At 41.1% G+C, this 22425-nt stretch overlaps 1 protein-coding gene across 1 annotated transcript in view; it reads right to left on the bottom strand.

Moving 5' to 3' along the window:
• Nucleotides 1–22425, bottom strand: part of kdrl (kinase insert domain receptor like) — a 52283-nt gene that overhangs the window by 5211 nt on the left and 24647 nt on the right. Inside the window, exons 12-27 of the mRNA XM_088294082.1 lie at nucleotides 21427–21535; nucleotides 19859–20143; nucleotides 18928–19074; nucleotides 18487–18615; nucleotides 16953–17059; nucleotides 16233–16365; nucleotides 16024–16128; nucleotides 13581–13694; nucleotides 13267–13355; nucleotides 13034–13187; nucleotides 11348–11445; nucleotides 10792–10914; nucleotides 10511–10622; nucleotides 7122–7221; nucleotides 2345–2450; nucleotides 81–205 (exon numbers count right to left, since the gene is read on the bottom strand). Of these exons, the coding sequence (XP_088150208.1) occupies nucleotides 81–205; nucleotides 2345–2450; nucleotides 7122–7221; nucleotides 10511–10622; nucleotides 10792–10914; nucleotides 11348–11445; nucleotides 13034–13187; nucleotides 13267–13355; nucleotides 13581–13694; nucleotides 16024–16128; nucleotides 16233–16365; nucleotides 16953–17059; nucleotides 18487–18615; nucleotides 18928–19074; nucleotides 19859–20143; nucleotides 21427–21535 (2036 nt within the window). The remainder of the gene's footprint in view (nucleotides 1–80; nucleotides 206–2344; nucleotides 2451–7121; nucleotides 7222–10510; nucleotides 10623–10791; nucleotides 10915–11347; nucleotides 11446–13033; nucleotides 13188–13266; nucleotides 13356–13580; nucleotides 13695–16023; nucleotides 16129–16232; nucleotides 16366–16952; nucleotides 17060–18486; nucleotides 18616–18927; nucleotides 19075–19858; nucleotides 20144–21426; nucleotides 21536–22425) is intronic.

Here is a 22425-nt window from a genome sequence, read left to right as displayed (position 1 = left end):
TAACACTACTCAATTGATATAATTGATTGAATTTTAAACCAGGAAGTGTTGGTTGCTTTCCGATGCCCCCCCTTCCTTACCAGGTGCCACCCGAGTCGCGCTGCGAAATGGGCCGGGTGGGCGTTTCTTCCGTCATCTCGCCACCGTCAAGGTCTCCGACTTTGGCCAGCAGGGCGGTGTTGATGGGTATGTAGTGTTTCCCCCCCTAAAGTGAACACACAAACAAAAGCATCTGGGTACAACATTTGCAGGAGGCGCGCGGCGGGCAGATTCATGGGCGATGCACTGTGGATGTTAAACATACAAAAGCTCGCACGCCTTGTGGAGAGCGGCCAACGAAAGCTGGGTCACGGCTCGTAAATCAAACACATCGTTGCGTATGGAAGGACCTCCTGCACCACAACAATGGTGTCGCTAATGAGAAGTTTTATGTGATATAAGTCAGCTTTTGTGTGTTAAGATTACGGTGAAACCTCGAGGCCACCTTCCAGACTCAAATGCAACAAACCCTCCCACACACATAAAAACATTGAAACTTTTTAAAGTGTTCCCTCACTCTCGCTGTTGAAAAATGTGAGACCGTCGTATAACGTCACTTTGAGGACACGAAAAGAGGACTCAGTACTTAGAATAAGAGGTCCAGCATGCTTGCTTCAAGCTTTTTGTCACCCTCAGATGAAGTTTACTTTAAAAGTCACCCACAAAAACAAGAATTCAATATTGTAATATCTAAACGGCAAAATATTCAACCTAACCTCAAAATGATGAAAGTATGCAAAACACAATAGACCGGCTAACAGAAATTGAAATGAATATTACTGTATTTATAAACCTTTAAATATTAGCTACTTTGACACACGCGCAGCCGAATGACGTTCAATAAAAGAGAATTAAACATTGTATTGATAAACACCAAAATGTTTTAATAGAACATTCTCATTTCGTCATCCACTAGCTTAATGCTAACATATAATGTGAACTTCCAGGACTGGCATACACGTTGCAGTAATTACTACTGCTACCTTTTACTACAACAAAAGAAAATTGAAGATTTTATATTCAACCAAACCATACAATATTGTCCAATTTTGCTCTAATCATTTGTGTCATGTAAAAATGCCATAGATGGGCTAACAGAATTAACACTAATGTTATGCTAAACAAACAGCCGCTACTTGAACACGCACGGAGCAGCAGCATTTTCAACAAAAAATAAATTGAACCTTTCATTTAAACACAAAAATGTTCAACCAAACTTCATGCTAACATATAACGTGAGTTACGTCAACACACATCGAGCAGCAACACACACAAACGGAGCATACAATCACGCTCACTAACATTTCTTCCCTATGCTCTGCGCGAACGACTACAAGTAATGTGGCTCTTCTTGCTCTTTATTCTCCCGCATTTACACCCAGGAGGGCTCAGTGCTGCCCAGCATTTTGTGGCCAGATGGGGTACTACGCTGAAGGAAGGCAAGTCAAATTGGGGCTTGCCTGTATTCGGTCAAAGAACAAAAAAAAAAAAAAATCCTCCTTAAGATATTGCCAGGTTTCACTGTAGCTTCTTTCCGGTAAATGTCGTTTATTGTCAAATATTTGTAACATTATCTCAAGTCACACTGATGGAATTCATTGGTTTTCCTCCGAAGCGATAATAAAAGGCTGATGGTGTCACCGTCATGTGCGCCAAGTATTTGTTCGCGATGAGTGCGATTTCCTCTTGTCGGCTACTGTGAGCCGACCGACCGCCTGCTTCTTCTCAAGCCTCAGCACAAGGACAAGCCACGCCCACTTCCTGCTGCTTTGCGGCATTTGCAACTCGCTTTTGTGATGCAAACGCAGCTGACCTTGTCGTGTCATTCCACACTCGCTTTGATTTCTTCGGAATGCCAATGAAATTAAAAATGAATTAAAATTTTTTTTTTTTTAAATAGATATTGACAAATGCATACAAAAATAAATTAAAATTTGACTAAATTGATTAAATAACTCAAATACAAAGAAAAGTAATAAAGAAATACAAAACTAAAATTAAAATCACAATTATTTGGTTAAAAAAGCCTAAACAATACACAACCAGTTGAGAATTTTTTAAAAAGTATTGAAAAGTTCAGATACAACTTGTGTCCCAACACATACTTTCCATTTGTGTGTGATCTTGATTTCACAATTTTTTACGTCATCAGCATAATTACTATAAAACTTAAAATTCATCTTATAATTGATTATTTATTGTTGTGAATACTTGTCGTCATGTTTAATTGGCATTAGGATCTGGAGTGGGCCCAAAAAGCTTGCGTCGGCCTGCCGTGTTATTCTTTTTTTTTTTTTTTTTGTACCTGCTGCACGCTGGCCTGAAGAAGGTCTCCCAACTGTTCAACCAGTTCGGTGAAGTTTGGCCGCTCCTGTGCTTCCCCCTGCCAGCACTCCAACATGGTCTGATATCTACAACGCACGCACACACACCACATACATTAGGCTTGAGGTCATGTAACATGGTACCTCACAGTGCCAAAATAGTTCACACGTTCAATGCACAATATAGCGGGTCGTGTTTAGTCAGAGAGGCGCAACATCTGGTGCACCTCTGTAAGCGGTGCTGGGAAGTAACCAAGTACAAATACTTGGTTCAAGATGACAGGCCATACACACAATACCGTGCTCTTTCCCTTTGTTGAAGTACAAATACTTGGTTACTGTACTTTCGGCTAGCTGTATTTAACGAGTACAGTTGACCCACAAGAACCCCAAATGAAAAAAAAAAAACAAGTTACTCGCTGTCAATTTTTATTTTAATTTTTTTTTGCTTTGAGTTGCGAGACAGTTTGAATGGGACAAACAGGGAAGCGCACAATGCAAAATGAAAGCACTCACAAGGAGCATGCAGACGATGCTTCTGCATGATAAACAGCCAAAAATGGCCAGGGGGGCTCCTGACGTCACTCAAAAGGCCACGCCCCTTTGAAGATGCATTTCTACGCATAACTGCTATTGTCTGTGTGTGACGTTCTGATTATTGAAACTACATTCTCTATAACAATGTTTCAATATTTATGTTTATAATACAATGCGCTGCCTTTTTGTTGAAAATATATTACCAAAAAAATGGTGGTGGCTTGTGGGGGCTGGAGCAGATTAATGGCACAAAAATATTTTTTAGTAGTATATTTCCCAGTTTGTACTTTTTTTTTACTTTAGGAAGTAAAATCAGCGCTTTGTTTTCCCACACAAATATCTGTACTTTAACTGAAGTACAGGGTGTGAATACTTTTTCCACCTTTGTGCGTATGGCCTGTCATCTTGAACCTGAATCTCCTCTTGTTTTTTTTTTTTTTTTTTAAGTGCTCTCCGAGCTTCGGCGCCGTATGGGATGATCTCAGGTCTCGGGTGTGAGACGCGCATAGCTTGCGACGGCCTCACGACGAGCTGTCAGCGTCGGGGGCCATGTGGGAAGACTCACAAAGACCTTGTGTGAGGTTCGTTCCTTTCATGCAGGAATTTGGTGGCCCCCGTTTAAATGATCGTCACAGCAAAAGTTTGTGATCGGGATCAGTGACTGATCGCAATCGTGGTTATCATCCCCAGAAATGGGGAAAGTACTCGCAGGTAGTCCAAAAAAAAAGAAAAAAAGCTCTGGTACTTGACTCATCAGAGAATTTTTATTTTCGGTTCATACTCCCTGACTGGTGTTGCTTAATTTTGCTGCTGTACCTGTTTTGGGTGTTTTATCAAAGATTTCAATAAATCAAGATCTCAACAATCATTGACTTTGACTCCTTTTCGTTGTAACTTTTTTTCATTGTGTCATCATCCACTGAGGTTGGAAAAAAATAACAAGCTTATTTGGACAAAGCCGGGTGTTAAAGTACAAAGTCGTCAGAAAAAGAAAGACAAGTTCCGATAGCTGAAAAACCGTACGTGATTGCAATCACAGAGTATTTCTATTTAATTACTTTGCACTTCTGTCATTCCCATTTGGTTTCATAATGAACATGAGAACCAGATGTTGCAATATTGAACCGTCCTACTCGCCACCTGTGTTGCACTCGGCTTTTCAGGGGGATTTTAGACATTCACATCTTGAACAGGTGGGAGCCGTCACCGCAACTCTAATGCAGACCATACAAAGGGGGAAGTCATCAGATTTTGACCCACTGCACAATGTGAAACACATTTCCTGCCTGGAACGTAATGATGAACAAAAAGCTCTCTGCGGAATGTGTGTCGGCATCCCGTTTATTGTTTTCTCGCTGGAGGAAGCCGCTACATTCCAAAGTTACCTGTCGCGCATGCGCAGAGGGTACATAGCAGTTGGCGTTGCGGTCGAGCTGTCGCCTTGTGTCCCCTGTCACTTGAGTGTTGAGATCATTTAATACTCAACATATTTAACACTGACCATTGTCAGACTAAAGCAGAAAAATCTCTTAACACACTGCACGTGCACTGCAGGATAATCATTTAGAGCAGGGGAGGGCAAATTTTTTGATTGGTGGTCTAAAATTTGACAGAGGGGCTGGACTAGGAGCAGATGGATGGAGATCTATGGTAACCTCACCTAATCTGTGAAAAAAAATACATTTAATTTTAAATGAAAATGAACAAAAGCATTACAACAAAATATCTTTGTGTTTGACACACTACAGTATTTAGACAATAAAACATTCACCATGTTTAATTTTTTTCAATTTTGGCGGGCCGCATTAAAACGTTTAACGGGCTGCATGTGGCCCCCGGGCCGTAGTTTGCCCACACCTGTTTTAGAGCAATGTGTCAATCAGTCCTTTGCTGATTTTGGAATATGCTGAAATTTGGTCCGATCCTCAATATTTGTCCAAGTTGCGAAAGCAAGCTGCTGTGATCAATAATGTCATGGCTTAACTAAGACACCACTTGAGAGTCTGGACTGTCACAGTTTTTTAGGGGGGGGGGGTGTGGTACTTGATACGTTTTTCTTTCATACGCTTCCAAAGTTGGCAGATCAGCCACTAGAGATCAGTTTTCAAGAATAAGAATGGAGTTCCAAGTTCTTCACAATTCACATTTGGCCATCGCACGTTTACTCTCACTGCAGTATTGACAGCCATCTGAGGATTCACACGTTACCCTTGATATCAAGCTAAATGTCCGTGTACTAGTGTGCTGTCTGTTTGCACTAGTAGAAAACCAATAATAAATAAAACCACTGTGAATATGCTTAAAAATGATATGGAAACTATACAATACTTTGAGTTAATCGAGTGTTCACTATTAGTACTAGTAACCTGGAGCTATCAACTAGTGCGCAGTATTTCTTTCTCATTAACACGTAGCGGTTCAACTAGCATGCCAAAGTTGTCATGCTAGTGTACAGATGGTGGAGAAAAAACACATTTCAGGTAAGAAAGTCGTATTACTAGTGTACCCTTCATCATTCTACTAGTGATTTGTTGAATTGTTCTACTAGTATGACAACTAGTTTAATTGTACATGGACCTTAAGCTTAAGTAGTTTGAATAAAGCCCACAAGTAAAAGAACTGAGTCTTGCAGGTATTTTCTTCCCGGTAGTCGTAAATCTTTTTGGCCTACTAGTGCACAATTAAACCTGACTAGTTACCAATTGTTAACCATAAGGTATGTGTCACTTAGTAGTACCAGTGGCATGCAGATGGCGGAGGTGCATAGTTTTTCCTCACTGCTAATATTTAGTTGTCCGACTAGGGAGGACAAAGAGTTCACTAGTATGAGTAAGGCTATGGAATAAATATCGAAAGGGTTTCATTATCTGCCTCATTTGTAGCGCTCGCATAGTCCATCAATCTTGCTTCAAGATTGCTTCAACTTCTGTTTAACGGCGATCCGGTATCAAAGCATCAACACGTTTACGACCGTGTCGTGCCAACTGAGACTAACAAAGTGAATCCACCGATTTTGCAGTGAGACTTTGATTGAAAATGATGCCGAAAATCCGAAACGGATGTGCGGATGCAGACTGGCTGGTGCCGAGAGGTTCTCGTTGCGCGTTCCCTCTTGATCTATGTGAGACCTGTCTCCGATAGGAAGATGAAACCTGCTGATATCTTGATGAATGCGGTTCCAGTCCTTGAGGTTAATTCCGCTGCGTGTGTTTGGAGCCATTCTGCGACAGCTTGAGCCACAACCTCTCGCAATGGGGATTTACGCTGCTAAAGTGATGAATTACTGCGGTATGGAGCGGCTTATTTCAGTGGGAAGACAATAAAGTGGACCTTCATTTATCGTGAAGGATATGTTCTAAACTCACCCGCCACTGGTGAATATCCACGATATTGACAGACTACTACAATAAACCCCCTCCGTCACGGGTGTTACATTCCAGACCACCTTCGCAAGAAGCGTAATCTGCGATAGAGAAATGACCTATTTAAATACTCCCTAGGCATTTTTTTTAATCGCATTTACTTGGAATAGACTAATTATCGGGTTGGTCGATTATTTGCACAGATATGAAGCATCCTATCATATTAGCGTTTTTTTTTAATGCCAGCCATGAGATCAACTCCAAATGGTGTTAACGTCAAGGAACTGTTTATTTAAATGTTCAGTTCACTTTCTAAAAGATGCTCCTCACCCTTGGAACTCTACTCAACTCTAATCTCCAGTGAAAACGGGCCTGAACTTGAAATAGTTTTCTTCTTTCAAATTTACTAGGTGTCAAACAAAATTGGTTCTCGCCATCTAGTGGCCGACTGTGGAATTTCGTCCCAAATAAATGAGAGGCAGAACAAAATAATTCTGCGCTGCAATTCTCCCAAAGAATTCACAAAATAGCGAGAACGCAAATCCGAAACCTGCGATGGAGGGGCTTTACTGGACTTACTGTACTCCTACTATTATTCTTTCTTCTTTTTCAGTCCTGTGCCACTATACTTCCTATCACAGGTTAACCTTGGTGCTACAACAGGTTGCATGTGGCGCGATTTTTTTTTTTTTATTGTGTAGTGTGTTGTGTTGTTCCTCCACTTATGATAAAAGCAGTAAACCTAAACAGACATTTATTTATTTATTTTATTTATTTTTTGTCGTGTGGGGCCTCTGAGTTAGGCTGTTAAAATTTGTGCGAATGTGTGTGTGCCCTGCTTTACTCGATAAACGCTCACATCTCAGAAGAAGAGTATTCCGGGGCTCTCATCCTGGTGCCTTCTTTCAGTCTGCAGCAAAACTCCTCGTCGATTTGGACGCCAGGGTACGGCGATGCACCTAAACGAGGCGAGAGGAACACGCTAGTTACAAAATGACATCAGGAAAAAAACATTCAAGCATATATTCTATATTATACCACACTGAATTCTCACTGCACTAGTACCCTTTTTTTCCCTGGTAGAACAACTGTCTTTCTAGTCCACTAGTCCTTCCACTACTGTATGACATTTCTGTGTGCTAGTATATCAACTAGGGCACACTAATTGAATGAGGAAAAACTATGCACCAATTGACAACTGTGTGCCACTAGTGCTACTATTGACATAATAAAATTCTACCAGTTAACACCTAGTGCTTCACAAGTAGTGCAGTGGCGCACAGTTGTCAACTAGTGCAAATTTTGCATGGCTTGTGATGTAGTTGTTCAACTAGCGCACAGAAATGCCATATACTGGAGTGGAAAACTAACTAGTAAGCTGAATTGTCTTGCTAGTGGGCGTAATACTAGTACAAGGACAATTAAGAGCACTAGTATGATATGGAATAAATGATTGAACAGGTTTCCATGTTTTCCTAGTAACATGATGATGGAGGCTGCCAGTATTCTGTAAGTAATATTTGATGTGGCCATAAAATGAAATTATTGCCCACCGCTCCACAAAAACATTTCCAGTAGTTGCAGTGTACCTGTCACTAAATGTAAAATACATCAAGCATACTCCGGAGTTGTGTTTTACTTCAGAGTGTCATCAATCAAAAGTAGCACCAGCAATTGCTTTGCTTCCAAAATGTTAAGGCTGGAACTGAAACACGAACGTTCAAACTCGGGTACTTGCGAAGAAAAGAGCAGTAAAACATTTTGAGTCAAATAAATATTTGGCAGCCTTTTGGAATATTTCCAAGTCGATCCTCGGAGACAATGTGTAACTATTGTAGCTTTTTAAATGCATTAGACACTCGGAAAGATTTCACGAGCACTTGTCGGACCGGTTTGGATCCCAAAAATAATGACTCATGATGAAAATAAAGAAGAATGGGTGAAAAAAAGAATAGCTGGGGACACCCAGATACGTACTTATTGTAGAAATGAACACAGTTTTTGTATTTTTTAAAAACAATTCTATAAATATTACCCCCACAAATCCAAACTAGAACATGACCTACTTTTTCCATGTGCCGCCACAGAGGTAGCTGTCGTAATTGCTATTGTTGAACATTTTCTGAGTGCTTCATGGAAACGAGCCATCATCCATTTGATTTCCTCTACGCACTCAATCACCGCGCAAATGACGCCATTACAAAGTCGGTCATTTGGTATTGTTGTTTTCAAGATTTATTTGTTCGACTAACGCTAGCCAGATGTGTACATGTTTCTGGTCAAGTAAGGGGAAAAGACAAATGTGTCAAAATGATGTCAGCGTGCAGCTTTTTGTTTTAAAGATGATTGGTCACACGTTTTCATTCAAAATGTGCACGCTCAAAAGCATTCCAATGAGTGTGTTTTAGCCTCTTTGTTTTTTTTTTTTTCTTTCTTTTTACATTTGCTATAATGTTTTTGCAGTTTCCCGTGGTGACTTTTGAACGTGTACTATTTCATGTTGAATCCGCCCGCCAACAGAAATGTTCATTGGAGCTGTAAAAGCAATGCACAATGCCCACGCCGCAGTTTAATAGCGGGGTTTACGCAACTTTGCATTTACATCGTGACGCGGCTGCTTGGCAACGCCGTTTGGCAAGCTTGCATTGAAGCAGTGGTGGACACTATCAGACGTCCCGACTTACAAAGACAACCTAATTTCTAATATTTGTTAATTTATTCCCACTCGTCTGTTGTCTTTATTATTATTTTTTTAAATATTTCTCTTGACTGCTCTGCTTCCAGTAGGGTTCTGTGGATGTTAGATTTCTTTGACCAATCATATTTCAGTCTCTATGGGTTTGACTGTATCTTCATAGATAGGCGCACCTGCACTCGGCACTTCATTTTAGTTGCCGGGCAAGTCTAGTTTAGGATTAGGGCTGGGCGATAAACCGAAAATTTACCGTTACCGAAATTCATTAAAATGACCGAAATCATTTTGCCCCTGTCGGTAAATTCGGTATTAAAAAAAAAAAAAAGAAAAGCCTTTTCTGTCTGCGGCAATGTTCATGCCCCTTTAAGACCGCTTCGGCGCCTCTAGTCACGTGACTCCACCCGTCTGATCGAGAAGGAAAACAGACGTCGCTGTCGTAGCTGGCGATTCAAATCCAGAAGCTTTTTCGCCACCCACAACACAACCATGCTGTGCTGAAAGTTCAAAGTGAGAAGCAAGGTTCGACAAGTGACAACAGCCCATTAGGAGGCGACACCATACGAGAGAACGTCTCAGAGGTGGATGCGATAGCCTAGCACATAGCTAAAGATAAAGCTCCTCTAGTTAGTGACGTGCACAGGATTTAAACGCTTCATTTATCGTTATCGAGGTAAAATTGCTCAATTTCTCGCGATATTGATTTGAGGTCATATCGCCCAGCCCTATTTAAGATGTTTGGGAATTTGGCCCACCGCATTACACCATGTTGGCTAGGCATTTTTTTTTTCTTTCTATCACATAAAAGCTGGTCTAAGTTGTGGCACAGGTGGTGTAAAGCGATTTTGCTTGATTTGATTGAAGTGCTAGCAAATAGATCCTGCGTTCAGCCGATATGTGCGGTTCATGTCATTCATAAAATTGACATTGACTTGCATTGAGCCCACTGAATCGTTGTAAAAATCAATTAATTGAAAAAAATATTCTAATGAGCTATAATATATTTTTAAAAGCAGACCATAGACTGCTGCACAACTATGAGAAGGGTGGCTGCAGGCGTTTGTCACACAACAAACGCCTGATTTGGGGTCTCCAAGTGCCCACTTCACAGCGGCCAACTTTATGCATCAGCGAGTGGAGGTTTTCTTACAGATCCTTTTATTTAACGCACGGCAATGTCCAACGAGGAAGTCTAGGAAGCATGCTTCAACCACGTAAACAGAGTAGCTCTTCTAAACTGAATTGAAAGGAATGAGCGGAGCCACTTCCACTAAGAAAGAAGTCAGTTGTGTTCACTCCCTCAACGGCGTAAACATCCCTTTCTAGCTGTGTCCATCCACAAAAATCGCAAAAGAAAGAAAACTCCACCCATGCAGACAGATAGGCGGAACTATAACTGTTTCTTTAGAACGCTGGCCCTTGATTCTTTCTTTTTTAGTACCATATATCTGCCCTTAGTACTTCAAGAAAATATTTTTATTCGACCATCACAATTTTAAAGAGAATAAAGAAATTTGGGAGGATTAAAAGCGATCAATTGTGGTCGTGGTACCTACCCAACGAAAAGATCTCCCACATGAGAACACCGAAGGACCACACGTCACTCTGAGTGGTGTAGATCTTGTCAAAAATGGCTTCGGGAGCCATCCACTTGAGTGGTAGACGTGCCTGGAGAATCGGAAAATTAAGATTCAGAATCATTCACTGCATATTTGATATTAAAGTATAATGAATTTTTGTATACGGTAGTATTGATGTTTTCCATAATTGCAAAGTGATGGTGACCTTAACAAGTGTGTGGCCCAGGTACTAATTGCACCACCCGCCACATACTCACATCTCCTTTGCGCACGTAATCGGGGTCCTTGTAGATGTCTCTGGCCAGCCCAAAATCGCAAATCTTCACCACATTATTCTCGGAGAGGAGGATGTTTCGAGCAGCCAAATCCCGATGGATGCACTAAGTGGCACGAGGGGAAAGAAAGCGAGTTGTGATTGGAGGCGGCAGTTTGACAACGGTGTTGTAATTCATATCAGCTTGAAAAGCAACACATGGTTAAGACGTCAGTGATTGCACAAAAGGACATGATGTCTTCCATATCCAGGATAAAAATGGCCTGTATGGGATTATTTACAACAATGGCTGCATTTCTAAATCAGTCGCAGCCACTTAACTTGGAAGAATGAACGAGCGCCGGACTGCAATAAACAGGTGTGCTGAAAATACGACGGCAAAGGATTTTAAAGTTTGGACTCGAGCTCACCGGCACTTCATTTTAATCAATCAAACATGTGAATGAAAACAACATGACCTTTGAATTAAAATTATTCATTTGATATAATTACGTTTTAAACTGTTGCGCAACACATTACGTAAAGTGATATTTGAATACCTTGCGAGAGGCTAGGAACTCCATGCCTTTTGCGACTTGGAAGCTGTAGCAGATCAAATCTTCCAAAGTCAAAACCCGCTTGTATAAATCCTCGGATTCTGCAAAACCAGTAGAACAAACAGTCATCTAGTGAAAGACATTTTTCCATCTGGATTAATATGAAATCCGATGAAACCATTTATTCTTACGAGGAAGTATTGGAAACATTCTGGAAAATTATTTACAAGCATTTGTGTTCCTGAAATCCCTGCCAACCCATCACATATAAAATTAAACAACAAAGTAAATTTTTTTTCTGCTCATTTTATAAAACATTTCTGCAAGCAGGCCGTTCTACTAATTTGCATAATAACCACTTCCCACGCCGATTCTGCGCCCATGGCATGATCACATAGGCTGGGTGAATATCCAGAGTCACTTTCAAACATGTGCACTGTCTAAAACACTCATGCCGAGGCACTATCAGGCGGAAACGTCCACATGCCCCTGATGCTTATGTTATTGCGCTAAAGCCAAAGGTAAGCAAAGCTGCACTGAGATTTATTTAATGCCCAAATCACTGTAACTGTTACATGAAGTTAAATAAAACCAACTGTTGTTTAAGCGTTTCAGACACGGAGGAATCTATACGTGGAATCGTCAGGCAAGCAAACAAATCGAAATTTCGAGTCCTGTCCTTCGTGTCTATGCGCCACATACACACAGTGTAGTGTGTGAATTGTTGTCTTCACTAGGAAGTGTGGGCCCTCATAAGTCACTGTGCGTCTCCTTTTGGACGTAGTTTATAAGAGGGAAGAATAAATCACAATGGGTCAGGTGAAATGTGCGCTCGGGGTTGTAGGGTGCAAGTCGGGGGTCCGGAGAGGCAGTCAAAAGAAGCCCCACCTGAGTAAACAACTAATCAAACCAAAATAACACCACCGGAACAACACGTCTGACGTGCGGGGTGGCGAGAGAAAGAGAGAGGGTCAGTACAGGAAACCAAGCCGCCTCCAGGCCCAGTGGGGTGACGGTGGCTGCCTGCTGGACTTATTGTACGGCAGAACAGGAGGAGGAAACGTCCCAGCGGACGGAGACTACAAAACAATCTGAGGGGGAGTGTTTGTCCCTCAGTGGGAGTGGTGGAGCAATGGCGTGGAAGGGAGGTGGAGTTGGAGGTCAAGGGGGCTACGCAGGACTTAAAGGGTGGCTGCAGACGTCTTTTGTGAATTCAGATTAGCTGTAACAAGTTTTGATCTGACTGCCAATCAGTGGGTATAAAAACGATGACATCATTGAGGGGCCGGCACACTGGCCCTGTGAGGACAAATTTGAAGTCCTACCAAAGTTGTGTCTTATTTCCTGGGGTCAATTGGACCCTGGACGTCACACTCGTCCGCAGCTTGGGAAAGGGAGTGAGCTGTGGAAACATTTTGTCAGGGCAAGCCAAAACTAAACTGAGTCTGCAGAACCAGCAGCTTTCTGAGCGGCGGCTTCAGAGTTCAAAGAGCGACAGGTTAGAACATGTGACACATTTAAACGACGTGCCTTCAGAAAGAAGTCGAATGAGAATGAGTGGTTTGGTGTTAAGCAGGGAGGTGGTGGTGGGGGGTGGTGACTACATGGGAGGAACAAACAGAAACGGAAGAGCGGATTGGGAGGGGCGGGGTGAGGTTGAATGGGCCGCAAGGAATGCAGGGCCTTTACCGTCTTCCTCTTCTTCTGAGTCGCAGTAGCTCTTATCTTCGATGAAACCGGAGCTGGCCGAGCTTCCCGTGCTGGCCACGCTCTCCAGGCGGCGTTTCATCAACTCGCTCAGCTCGCACGCCGTTCCTGACGACATCACCTTGCCGTCCTGACTCTGAACGTAAAATCCGTGATGAAGGTGATGTGGGGGCTCAAGCTGCAAAGAAGTCTCATGAACGGAGATGGAAACTCACCTTATAAACCACAAAGTCTTCTCGCTTGCCTCTTAAATAGTTGGACAGATTGCCATATTTGCAGAACTCCACGATCATCATCAAGGGCCCTGTTTCGACAAGATGGATAATGTAGCTAGCGTTTATCGTCATTAGGGGCGAGTGAGCTGGAGCCTATCTAACCGGCTAAATGGCCCCTAACTGGGCCGTTTCACTTTGAGGTCTACTCACTTTTGTTGCCTCAGGTAAAGACATTAACGGCTGTAAATTATTTTGAGGGGATAGCAAATGTGTCCGTTTCAAGTTGGTGTATGAGAGTGGTGGTTGAGGCTCACCTCCAGGCTTGGTGCAAGCACCCAGCAGGTTGACCACGTTGAGATGATGGCCGATGTGAATCAGGATCTTGAGCTCCGACATCAGGGCTTTGCGCTCGTTGGATGTCGCGCCACCTGTGGGAAAGGCAAGCCAGGCAGGTTGAGCATAACGCATAAGAACTCTATTTGATTGTGCTAGACAATTAACACTCCACAGCCCAACTATACTAGTTCACAATTGCATGATACTAGTACAACTAGTGAAATCATATAATTAGTGCTTCACGAGTAGTACAAGTAGTGTGCAGATGTTGACAAGTGCACAATTTTACCTCACAATTACTAGTAACAAGCAGTTGTCCTACTAGTAGGCCACATTTGTCATACAAGTGCGTACCAGTACAGTACAATGACCTTTGGATGGATCACAATAATATTGAATAGTGACTCGATAATAGTTTTGGATTTTTTAATTATAGTTTTTATTTCGTTTTAACTTTTTGGACATTTTTTTATAGCTCAGTTAGTTGTCATTCATTTTTATAGCATAGCAGTTAGTTTTTATGAGTTTTTTTTTTTTTAGTTTGTTTAGTTTTAGCTTTTCAATATATGGATTATTTCTTTGAGTGCAATATTAAATTGCAGTGGAAAAAAATATAGGTAAGAGAGTTGTTCTGTGAGTGCACTTGTCTTAGGGGAGGGACAAAGAGGACACTAGTCCTCTACATGGACATTAAGCAAGTGGATATGAGGGATAACTTCACAAACGGCTTTCGGTGCGTTCATGATGTTTTGTAGTGAAGTCATCATGGACAAAAGGGACTGCTGATTCAAAACACAAGACGCTATCTTTTACGGAACGCAGACTAAATTAAAAATGATGTGAAATGGCAGATAAGCTTGATTTAGAGAGGATTTCGACTTTGTAGAGTTTTATGTTGTTTGGCCTTGCCAGAAATTTATGAGCCGTGAAGTTTCCAGTCTTGCACCAAACCGAATCAATCTGCTGGTTTCCATTAAAGCTGAGCTACGAGTCGGCTAGGAAGCCAGCGAGAACGCTCTGTATTTGGTAACATGATTAATTCGACAACAGCCGCTACACTCGACACGCAGGCCTAATTATTCATTTTCTTATCTGGAGTAATACATTATGTACTCACCTTACAATATTGATGATGAATGCAGACGATTAGTTTCCAAATATAAGCAGTGGTGTGATGCGTATAAATTTCAAATTTGACCACATTTTGTAGACTATTAAAGATAATTCTTACTCAAATGATTTTTAATGAGATGTGTAAAACCTCTGCTTAGGCCCCTTTTTAATTTGTTTTAAGGGTAATTTTTTTTCCGATTTTCACTATTGGAGGTTGGGTTCAAGCCCTGTGTTTTCTGAAGGAGTGGTCCTCAAACTTTTTGGAGACAAGCAACCCATTACAGGGGAAAATGTTTGCCTTCTCATGATCCCAACATAAATTTAATCAAAGTAGACTTTTTGGAGAAAAAAAAGAAATGTTACAGTTAATCATGTTTTAAAGAACAAAGTTTCAATGTTTCCGTTTTTTAGATGTTGGTTTCTTTTAGGTATGAAACAAAACCAGCTTATGTAATCGTTCGTGTTAGTGTTTGGTGTTCTGCTTTGAAATGCCTGAAATGAATTAATAATAATAATAAACTTTAATACAATACAACTTTATTTATGTAGCGCATTTCACAACTACGGGAGCTGTAACAATGTGCTTTTCATATGAAAAAGGGAAGTTATTTGAATTTCAAAAACACTTTCTCATACACAAAGTTTTATTCGGAAAAGACGCTGCTATTTTCTAATAAATATATCATTAAATTAATAATTATTCTTTATTTCTACATTATCCCCTAAAGTCAGAGACTTAATTTATGAATGTCATATTTATATGATGATATGTCACAATCATATCAGATATTTTAATTGGCCCGAAGCTAATGTAATAACAAGTCATTGTTTTATCTCATTATATTTACTGGCGTTCCTGTCTACATATATATATATATATGTATATATGCACTTTTTTAAATGACTGAACGTATTAACTGGTTGCAAAATATTTTTGCAGACCCCCAAGCTGCAGCTTGTTGCCCCCAGTTTGAGAATCACTGCATTAAATCTCTTCATGGATGCAGGTCTTTGCTCATACTTGGAAGCGCACTTGTTGAAAACCCCACTTGGCTTTGAACTAAATCGCGTGTCGGTCATGTGCGGCAGAAATCCATCCCGAGGATGGATGGATTTGATCATCCGTTCCCCATAATGGTCCAACATGTGAGCTTAATGCAAGACGGTTCATGTTGGTGTCGGTGTTACCCCCAAGTTGAACCTGAGGGGCCATCAGGGTTGGCGTGTTATAAGAACAAGAATTCCTACGTTGGGTATATATCCCACGCGTGGTGTCATATTAAGATAAATGAATGAAAATGTCCAAACCTTTCAGCATCTTGACTGCAACAGTCTTGCAGGTGGAGAGTTTGTCAATCCCGAAGGCAGACGCCTCCACCACTTTTCCGAACGCGCCGTGGCCGAGAGTTTTGCCTGGCAAAGGGAGAAGAAGCGTCAGCTGTTAATGTGGGACGACGTCAAGGTTAGATGTTAGAAATGGGCAGGTGCGTATTCTCTTCTGTTTGCACAGTGCCCACCTAATCTGAGACGATCACGGGGAAACTCCCATTTGCTGCTGTCGTACTGGAGGAGATCGTTCTGCTCGTCCAGAGGACACTCGTCGGGGTCGATGATGATGGACGGACCCATTTTGTAGTGTGCGGGCTGTTGCTGGGTGGGGCAGGATGAAAAACAATGTTATGTTTTAGTCCGAAAGCCAGTGTATCCTAATTTACGGCAATAATTCTCAAATGTGTGCTACTCTGGCTAACTTTAGTGGTACTTGAAAAAAATCTCTGAATAAATGTCAGTTCAGTTGTATTTAACTTATTTGCGCAAATGCAATAGGATTATTTTAATGGACAATTAGACCAAGGATTGCCAATTTAAATACTGGAGGGGGCCGCAATTTTTCAGCAGTGCTAGTGGGGGGGGGGTGCACAGAGCACCATGCACTTAATAACAAGATGTATGGAAAAAAATGGACAAAATATTTCCTGTTAATATATTTAATTTTTCTTAACACCTGTTTCAATGCGAGTTTAAAATAAGGGTTTGAAGCATGTGATTTTTTATTTATTTTTTTTCGGTTCCAAGTGCTCTCTTGCATAAAATTTACCGTTTAAGGACGGCACAAAACTGCTGAACAGCAAACCGACCTAAAGTACCAGAGGTCATTCTTTTGCCACAAAAATCAACTCCAAACAAAAATGTCACCCAAAAATTATTTTCAACAAAAATTCTCTGTAGCATCTTACCTTCCTTAGTTTACGGATGAAAAGGATGAGCAAGAGCCAGAGGAAGGTGGCGGCGGCTCCAGTGCACACCAGAATTATAACCTCCACGTTTGGCTTCCCTTCATCCCCTGTAGAGAGAGGGAGACAACAACTCATTCTCTGACACCTTGAGTGGGCTAACTCACTGTTTGTCATTTTGGAAAAAAACCTTCATGATGATTCATCAGTGCAATAACGGGCCAACATCCCAGGAAAGGTTGGGTGCCAAATGATAGAATTAATCATCGTTCATGAAATATTAATTGATTTTGACTGCTTCAAATCAGACTACTTTTTTTTTTCAAATCCTTGTTTCTTTTCTTTCAGTCAACTTCAATGATACTGACTGCGATCCAGCTTATGAAACAAAAGATGAAAACTACCATTAATTATCACTCTCCTGCAAAAGGAAAAATGGTGCTAGCCCTCTCTCATTGTCAGTGGCTCAACTCATCGATGCGGTTGTGTGTTTATCAAACAGTCAAACAATAGCTTCAACTGCATGACACTTGGTTGATCAGTTCCCGTAAACATCATGTGGATATTTGCGAAAAAAGCCTGAAGGCCGCCTTCTTCTCATTCTTAATCCAAAAACAATCACAAGGGTCCTTCCAGCCGTTGAAACTGTCAAATTCTCACTGTCGTCATTAGTGGACTTCTTAACACTTTCCACTGGTCACGTCCTCATTGTAACGACCCTCAGCCACAACCTTGATCAGAAACATCAAGCGAATCTTCTTGCTCGCTGGGTTTGGAAGTGAACAAGTACAAATACTTTGTTACTTGATTTAATGTTTTTTTTTTTTTCTGTTAGCTGTAGGCTAGTTACTTTTTCCAACCTCTGCACTTTCTGCTCCCTCTCCACCTTTGGTTAGATGCTAAAGCTAATGCTAATGCTTGGTGTCGCATTGTCTTGTGCTAGCCTGAGATTTAAAAAAAAAACAAAAAAACAAACAGGTAGGGTGGATTATTTTGGTTGCTTTTATTGAGCATGTTTTTTTTGTTTGCAACTTTACCATGTTAGCAAAGCAATGTTTGATAGCATAAAAGCCTGAGCCAACGCTAGCTTTATTTTCCTTTTATAAATGAAAGCCAGATTTAAATCAGACTTTTTTTACTCCAAAAATATAACTTCACTATCCTAATCTTTAATTTTATGCTTTTAATTGAAATTATCCCATTTTTACAATGTGATATATCCTGATTTTCACATTTTAATTGGATCTTGTTTTAAATATGTTTTCCTATGTAAATTATTTTGGATTTTTCTTGTCTATGAATGGTGAGCTAAGGAAAAGAAAAATATTTTGTGTCAAAGTTTTTTTGTTTTACAAAGTTATCAAAACTGAACAGAGCTGACAGTAAGCATTTATCACACGTAAAACATTTCAGAGTGAAATTGTTTTTAATTTGACATTGACTGGGCATTTGAATACTTTTGCCACCTCTACCTTCTTTTTTTATTTTTATTTTTTTATTTTTTTCATGTAAATCGGAGAAGAGTACGAAGCCTTACCGAGCACAGTGACCAAAGCGCTGGTCTTGACGACGCCCTCGCTGTTGCCGGCCACGCACTCGTAAAGACCCTCGTCGTCCTTCTTCACCCTCTCGATGATCAGCTCACCATCCTTCCTCAGAGTGATTCCTGCACGCAGGCGTGAAACGTGGCTTTTAGCAGGACTGCTCATTAAAAAAAAAAGGTGTTAAATCCTTTACATCAGGTGCTTGAGCTTGCAAAAATGTGTGGCCCCCTAATATAAAACACACTAGTTAGTGGCAACGTTTTGTTCAGGTGTTAAAATGCCAGCTTGACTTTACATAACTTCACCACACCATATTTTATTGAGTGTGAATGGCTGTTTATTGTATGTAATCACTTGTTGCTAGGCAGAATTTATCGGGTTTGATCATAACTACCCCAGTTGATATTGTAGCAGTAGAGTGTGAAATCGCTTACCAGGGCCTTCCTTCAGTTGAACACTGTTTTTGTACCATGTGATGTTGGGGTGAGGAACCCCCTGAGCCAGGCAGGTCAGCATCAGTGTGCTGCTACTATTCACGTCCCGATCGGTAAGATTTTGACTCAGCCAGGGCTGCGTTCTCGCTGAATGACACAAAAACACTTTGAATTACAATATTGCATTACTGTACGGTGCTATGACCCATTAAGAATATTTGGACAACTGCTATTGGGCATTATTTTTTCGAGCTTACTAGTACCTGCACATATGCTAAATTGTCTATGTGTTAGTATGCTCTTTGTCCTCACAATTCAGTGCACTAGTATACCAATGTCTTCATAGTTACATTTAGTCCACTACCGCGTTCCATCACTGTAGGCCATTTCTATGCACTAGTAGACCACCTCCATATGACGAGTGCAGTAATATTGTGCACTAGTTGACAACTTCATGCTACTAGTACAACTAGTGGCATTATGTTTATCGCCTATTTTTCTCTCTAGGGATCATTAAAGGATTATCTTATAAAATTATATTTGACTTTGCAAGTTACAGATGTCAACTAGTCTCTAGTAGTCATTCGACCAGTGCACAGAAATGTCATGTAGTAGTGAAAGGCAATGGTGGAAAAAAATTTACTTTTAAGATAGTCGTTCTACTAGTGCACAGAAATGTCATACACTTGTGGATGGCAGGAGTGGAAAACTAGTAAGACATAGTAGTAGAGTGGCCAATTCCTTCCTGTGTGCATAGAGTAGGAAGTGAAGGGAGGTCAAAACGTTATTAATAATGTACAGTTGGTTTACTAGTTCACCCAAATTATTTTACTAGTGCGATGAATTCTCTAATGGGTGAAAACAAAAACTCTACGACTACATGGTCAAACAAGTAGGATATCGAATGAATGGCAAAAGGCGTACTACTTACCGATCACATTCAAAGCGGCCAACTTCACTTCAAACTTATTTTGCAGCTTAAAGGCTCGGCACTTGTAACCCGCCGTGCTGTTTTTGCTGATGTTTTGCAAACGGAGAGAGATGGCAATTGAGTAGCGGTCAAGCTTGAGACGGGACACTTTTGAGGTGACGGTTCGATTCCAGGAATCCAGCCACTGCAGGTCCGTGTAAAGATAACGGGAGGACCGGCAGTTCAAGGTGATGTCGTCCCTCTCTACGGCCGAATGAGGCTGAATGGAAATGGCCTCGGGGTGATCTGGTGGAACAAGGAAGGATGATGGCACATCAGTGCCCGGTTTTTCAACTTTTCCCCAAATTTATGCTCATTTATGAGTATTTCTCTTGGCTGAACTGCTGCCAACACATGTAATTGGATGCGGGATTTTTCTTTTGACCAATCGGATCTCAGCTTCTATGTGTTGCCATGTCAATGTAATCTGCCCAGGGCCTTTATATTCAGTCGTGCTGGCTCACAGTACATAAACTATGCAGTGATTCCCCGCAATTATTACATTTAATTAAGCAAGTTTTGGAATTTGACGTAATGGTGAATGCTACTGGAAGACGTAACGTAAATAAGAGCAAGAAAAAGAGGCAGAGAAGGTCCCCAACTAAGCTGCAGCAATAGTTCCAACAGAGTAAATGCCTGCGAGGGCGCAGGTACCAAATTCCCGCTCCGGCCAGTGTTGAAGACACAGAGCAGGGACAGGAATGTCCAATGTGAGTTATTTCCTGTTTCATCACCGATAATTGGAAGCACGTTGGCGCACAACGGCGTCGCTGATGGTGCCGCAGCAGTCAACCAATTGCAGGGAAGCTCAGCGCAGGCCCCAGGGGGACCAGACTGTGCTTGTTTATTCACATCGCTGGGAAGCATTCGTTGTTCCGTAACAGAAGACAGCTGTTGTTACAATTCTGTCCTGTTTTTTTTTTTTTTTTTTTAAAAGCGGCATTCCACCATCCTTCGTCTTCCCCACCTCTGGACCAAGAATCAGATTCCCCTTGGAAACTCTCCAATGATTGGGTTTAATAATTTGTGACGATTCAGCCATTTCCCCTAAAATTTCAATTGTGATTCTCTTTTTTCGCCTGTCGCCAATTTGAGTTTACGTTGCTATGCCAGTTCTGCTAAGGTTTAGTCAATATGGGAACATTTGGAAATGCTCAGATGCACATAAAATGCAAATTCTCATAACGGAGGCCTCACAGATAAAAAGGGGGAAAAACATGGACCTGCTTGCACTGGAAAGAATGCAGTTATTCATAGCATTTTTTTTTTTTTAATGTGTGCCATTATGGCGCTCCATATGGCTTGAGATAGATTTGCCCCCCCTACACCCCAAAAGCTGCTCAGCTACAAGTGAGCGTGGTTTCAATTAACGCTCCCTCTGGTGTCTTTATTGCCCCATGTACACTCAACATGCTCGTTCCAGGTTATTATAATTACTCCTCGGGAATATTTGACAGGAAAATCATGTGGTTTAATTTGCACAGACATATTTTCGAAATTAAGAAGTATGGGGGCGACCGATTACTTACCGCTAACAAAGAAAGGGATGGTCCTGATGCTTTTGCCGTATTCATTCTGGGCCAAACAGGAGTAGTTTCCCGACACGCTGGCATCTCCAATCACCAGGGAGCTCAGAGTCTGAATGGGAACAACAAGGCAATTAGAGTTAAAAAAAAAAAAAAAAAAAAGCCGCATAAGAGTGAATCACCATTTACCAAGAGGAGAGTTCAGCACAGCATGAATGAAAGTGTTTTTTGTTTAATCTTCAGACTTAGAATAGCACTGTAAGGCAGCAGTGAAAAATCTTTACCAGTGAGACATGGGCATTCCACAAGTGCGTCTGCGCCATTCTACTAAATTGTCTTACCGATAAGGACAAAGCGCGTATTTGGACATGGAACCGAAGATGGATGTGAAGCATATGGAATTCATGTACTAGTACGCGCTTTGTGCTGCCTTAGAAGACAGTCGGGTGCAATAGCATAACGACAAGTGAGGCGAAACTTTGCACTTGTTGACGTCTGCATGCTTTCTAATGACATTATAACGTCCTACCAGTTCAGCTTCACTTGTCGTACTAGTGGTGTGCAGGTGCAAAGTAAAAACCTCATGTACTAGTAGCCTCTTGGAACCTACTGAATGTCCCCTCAAAGTTTTGCCTCATTAGTCGCATGTTGTGAGCGAATATGGTAAATCGAATCAAATACCGTGATGGAAGGCTGCAGTAGTGCGACTTAGTTGTTGCATCCTAAATTGTCTTATTAGTAAGAACAAAGAGCGTACCAGTAAATTGATCTTATGATATATGGAATTAATGTCCTCCCATAGATCTCTTTAGAAAATATTAGAGCATTCATTTTACAAGCACAATAACAATCAAATTGTTGCAACTTAATGTCGTTTATGTTGAGCGCTCCTCTAAAAGGTAAAAAAAAAAGAGACATGGAACAAAATTCATGCAAACACGTACAATGAATTATGTTACATTCAAGATGATGCAACCCAATTGCAAAAAAAACTGCATTTTA

The sequence above is a fragment of the Idiotropiscis lumnitzeri genome, chromosome 4 (assembly GCF_059441095.1).
Source record: "Idiotropiscis lumnitzeri isolate Australia: NSW breed Sydney's pygmy pipehorse chromosome 4, RoL_Ilum_1.0, whole genome shotgun sequence".
Lineage (NCBI taxonomy): Eukaryota > Metazoa > Chordata > Actinopteri > Syngnathiformes > Syngnathidae > Idiotropiscis > Idiotropiscis lumnitzeri.
The sequence above is the reverse complement of the archived record's forward strand: the minus strand, read 5'-3'. Positions and strand labels throughout refer to the sequence as shown.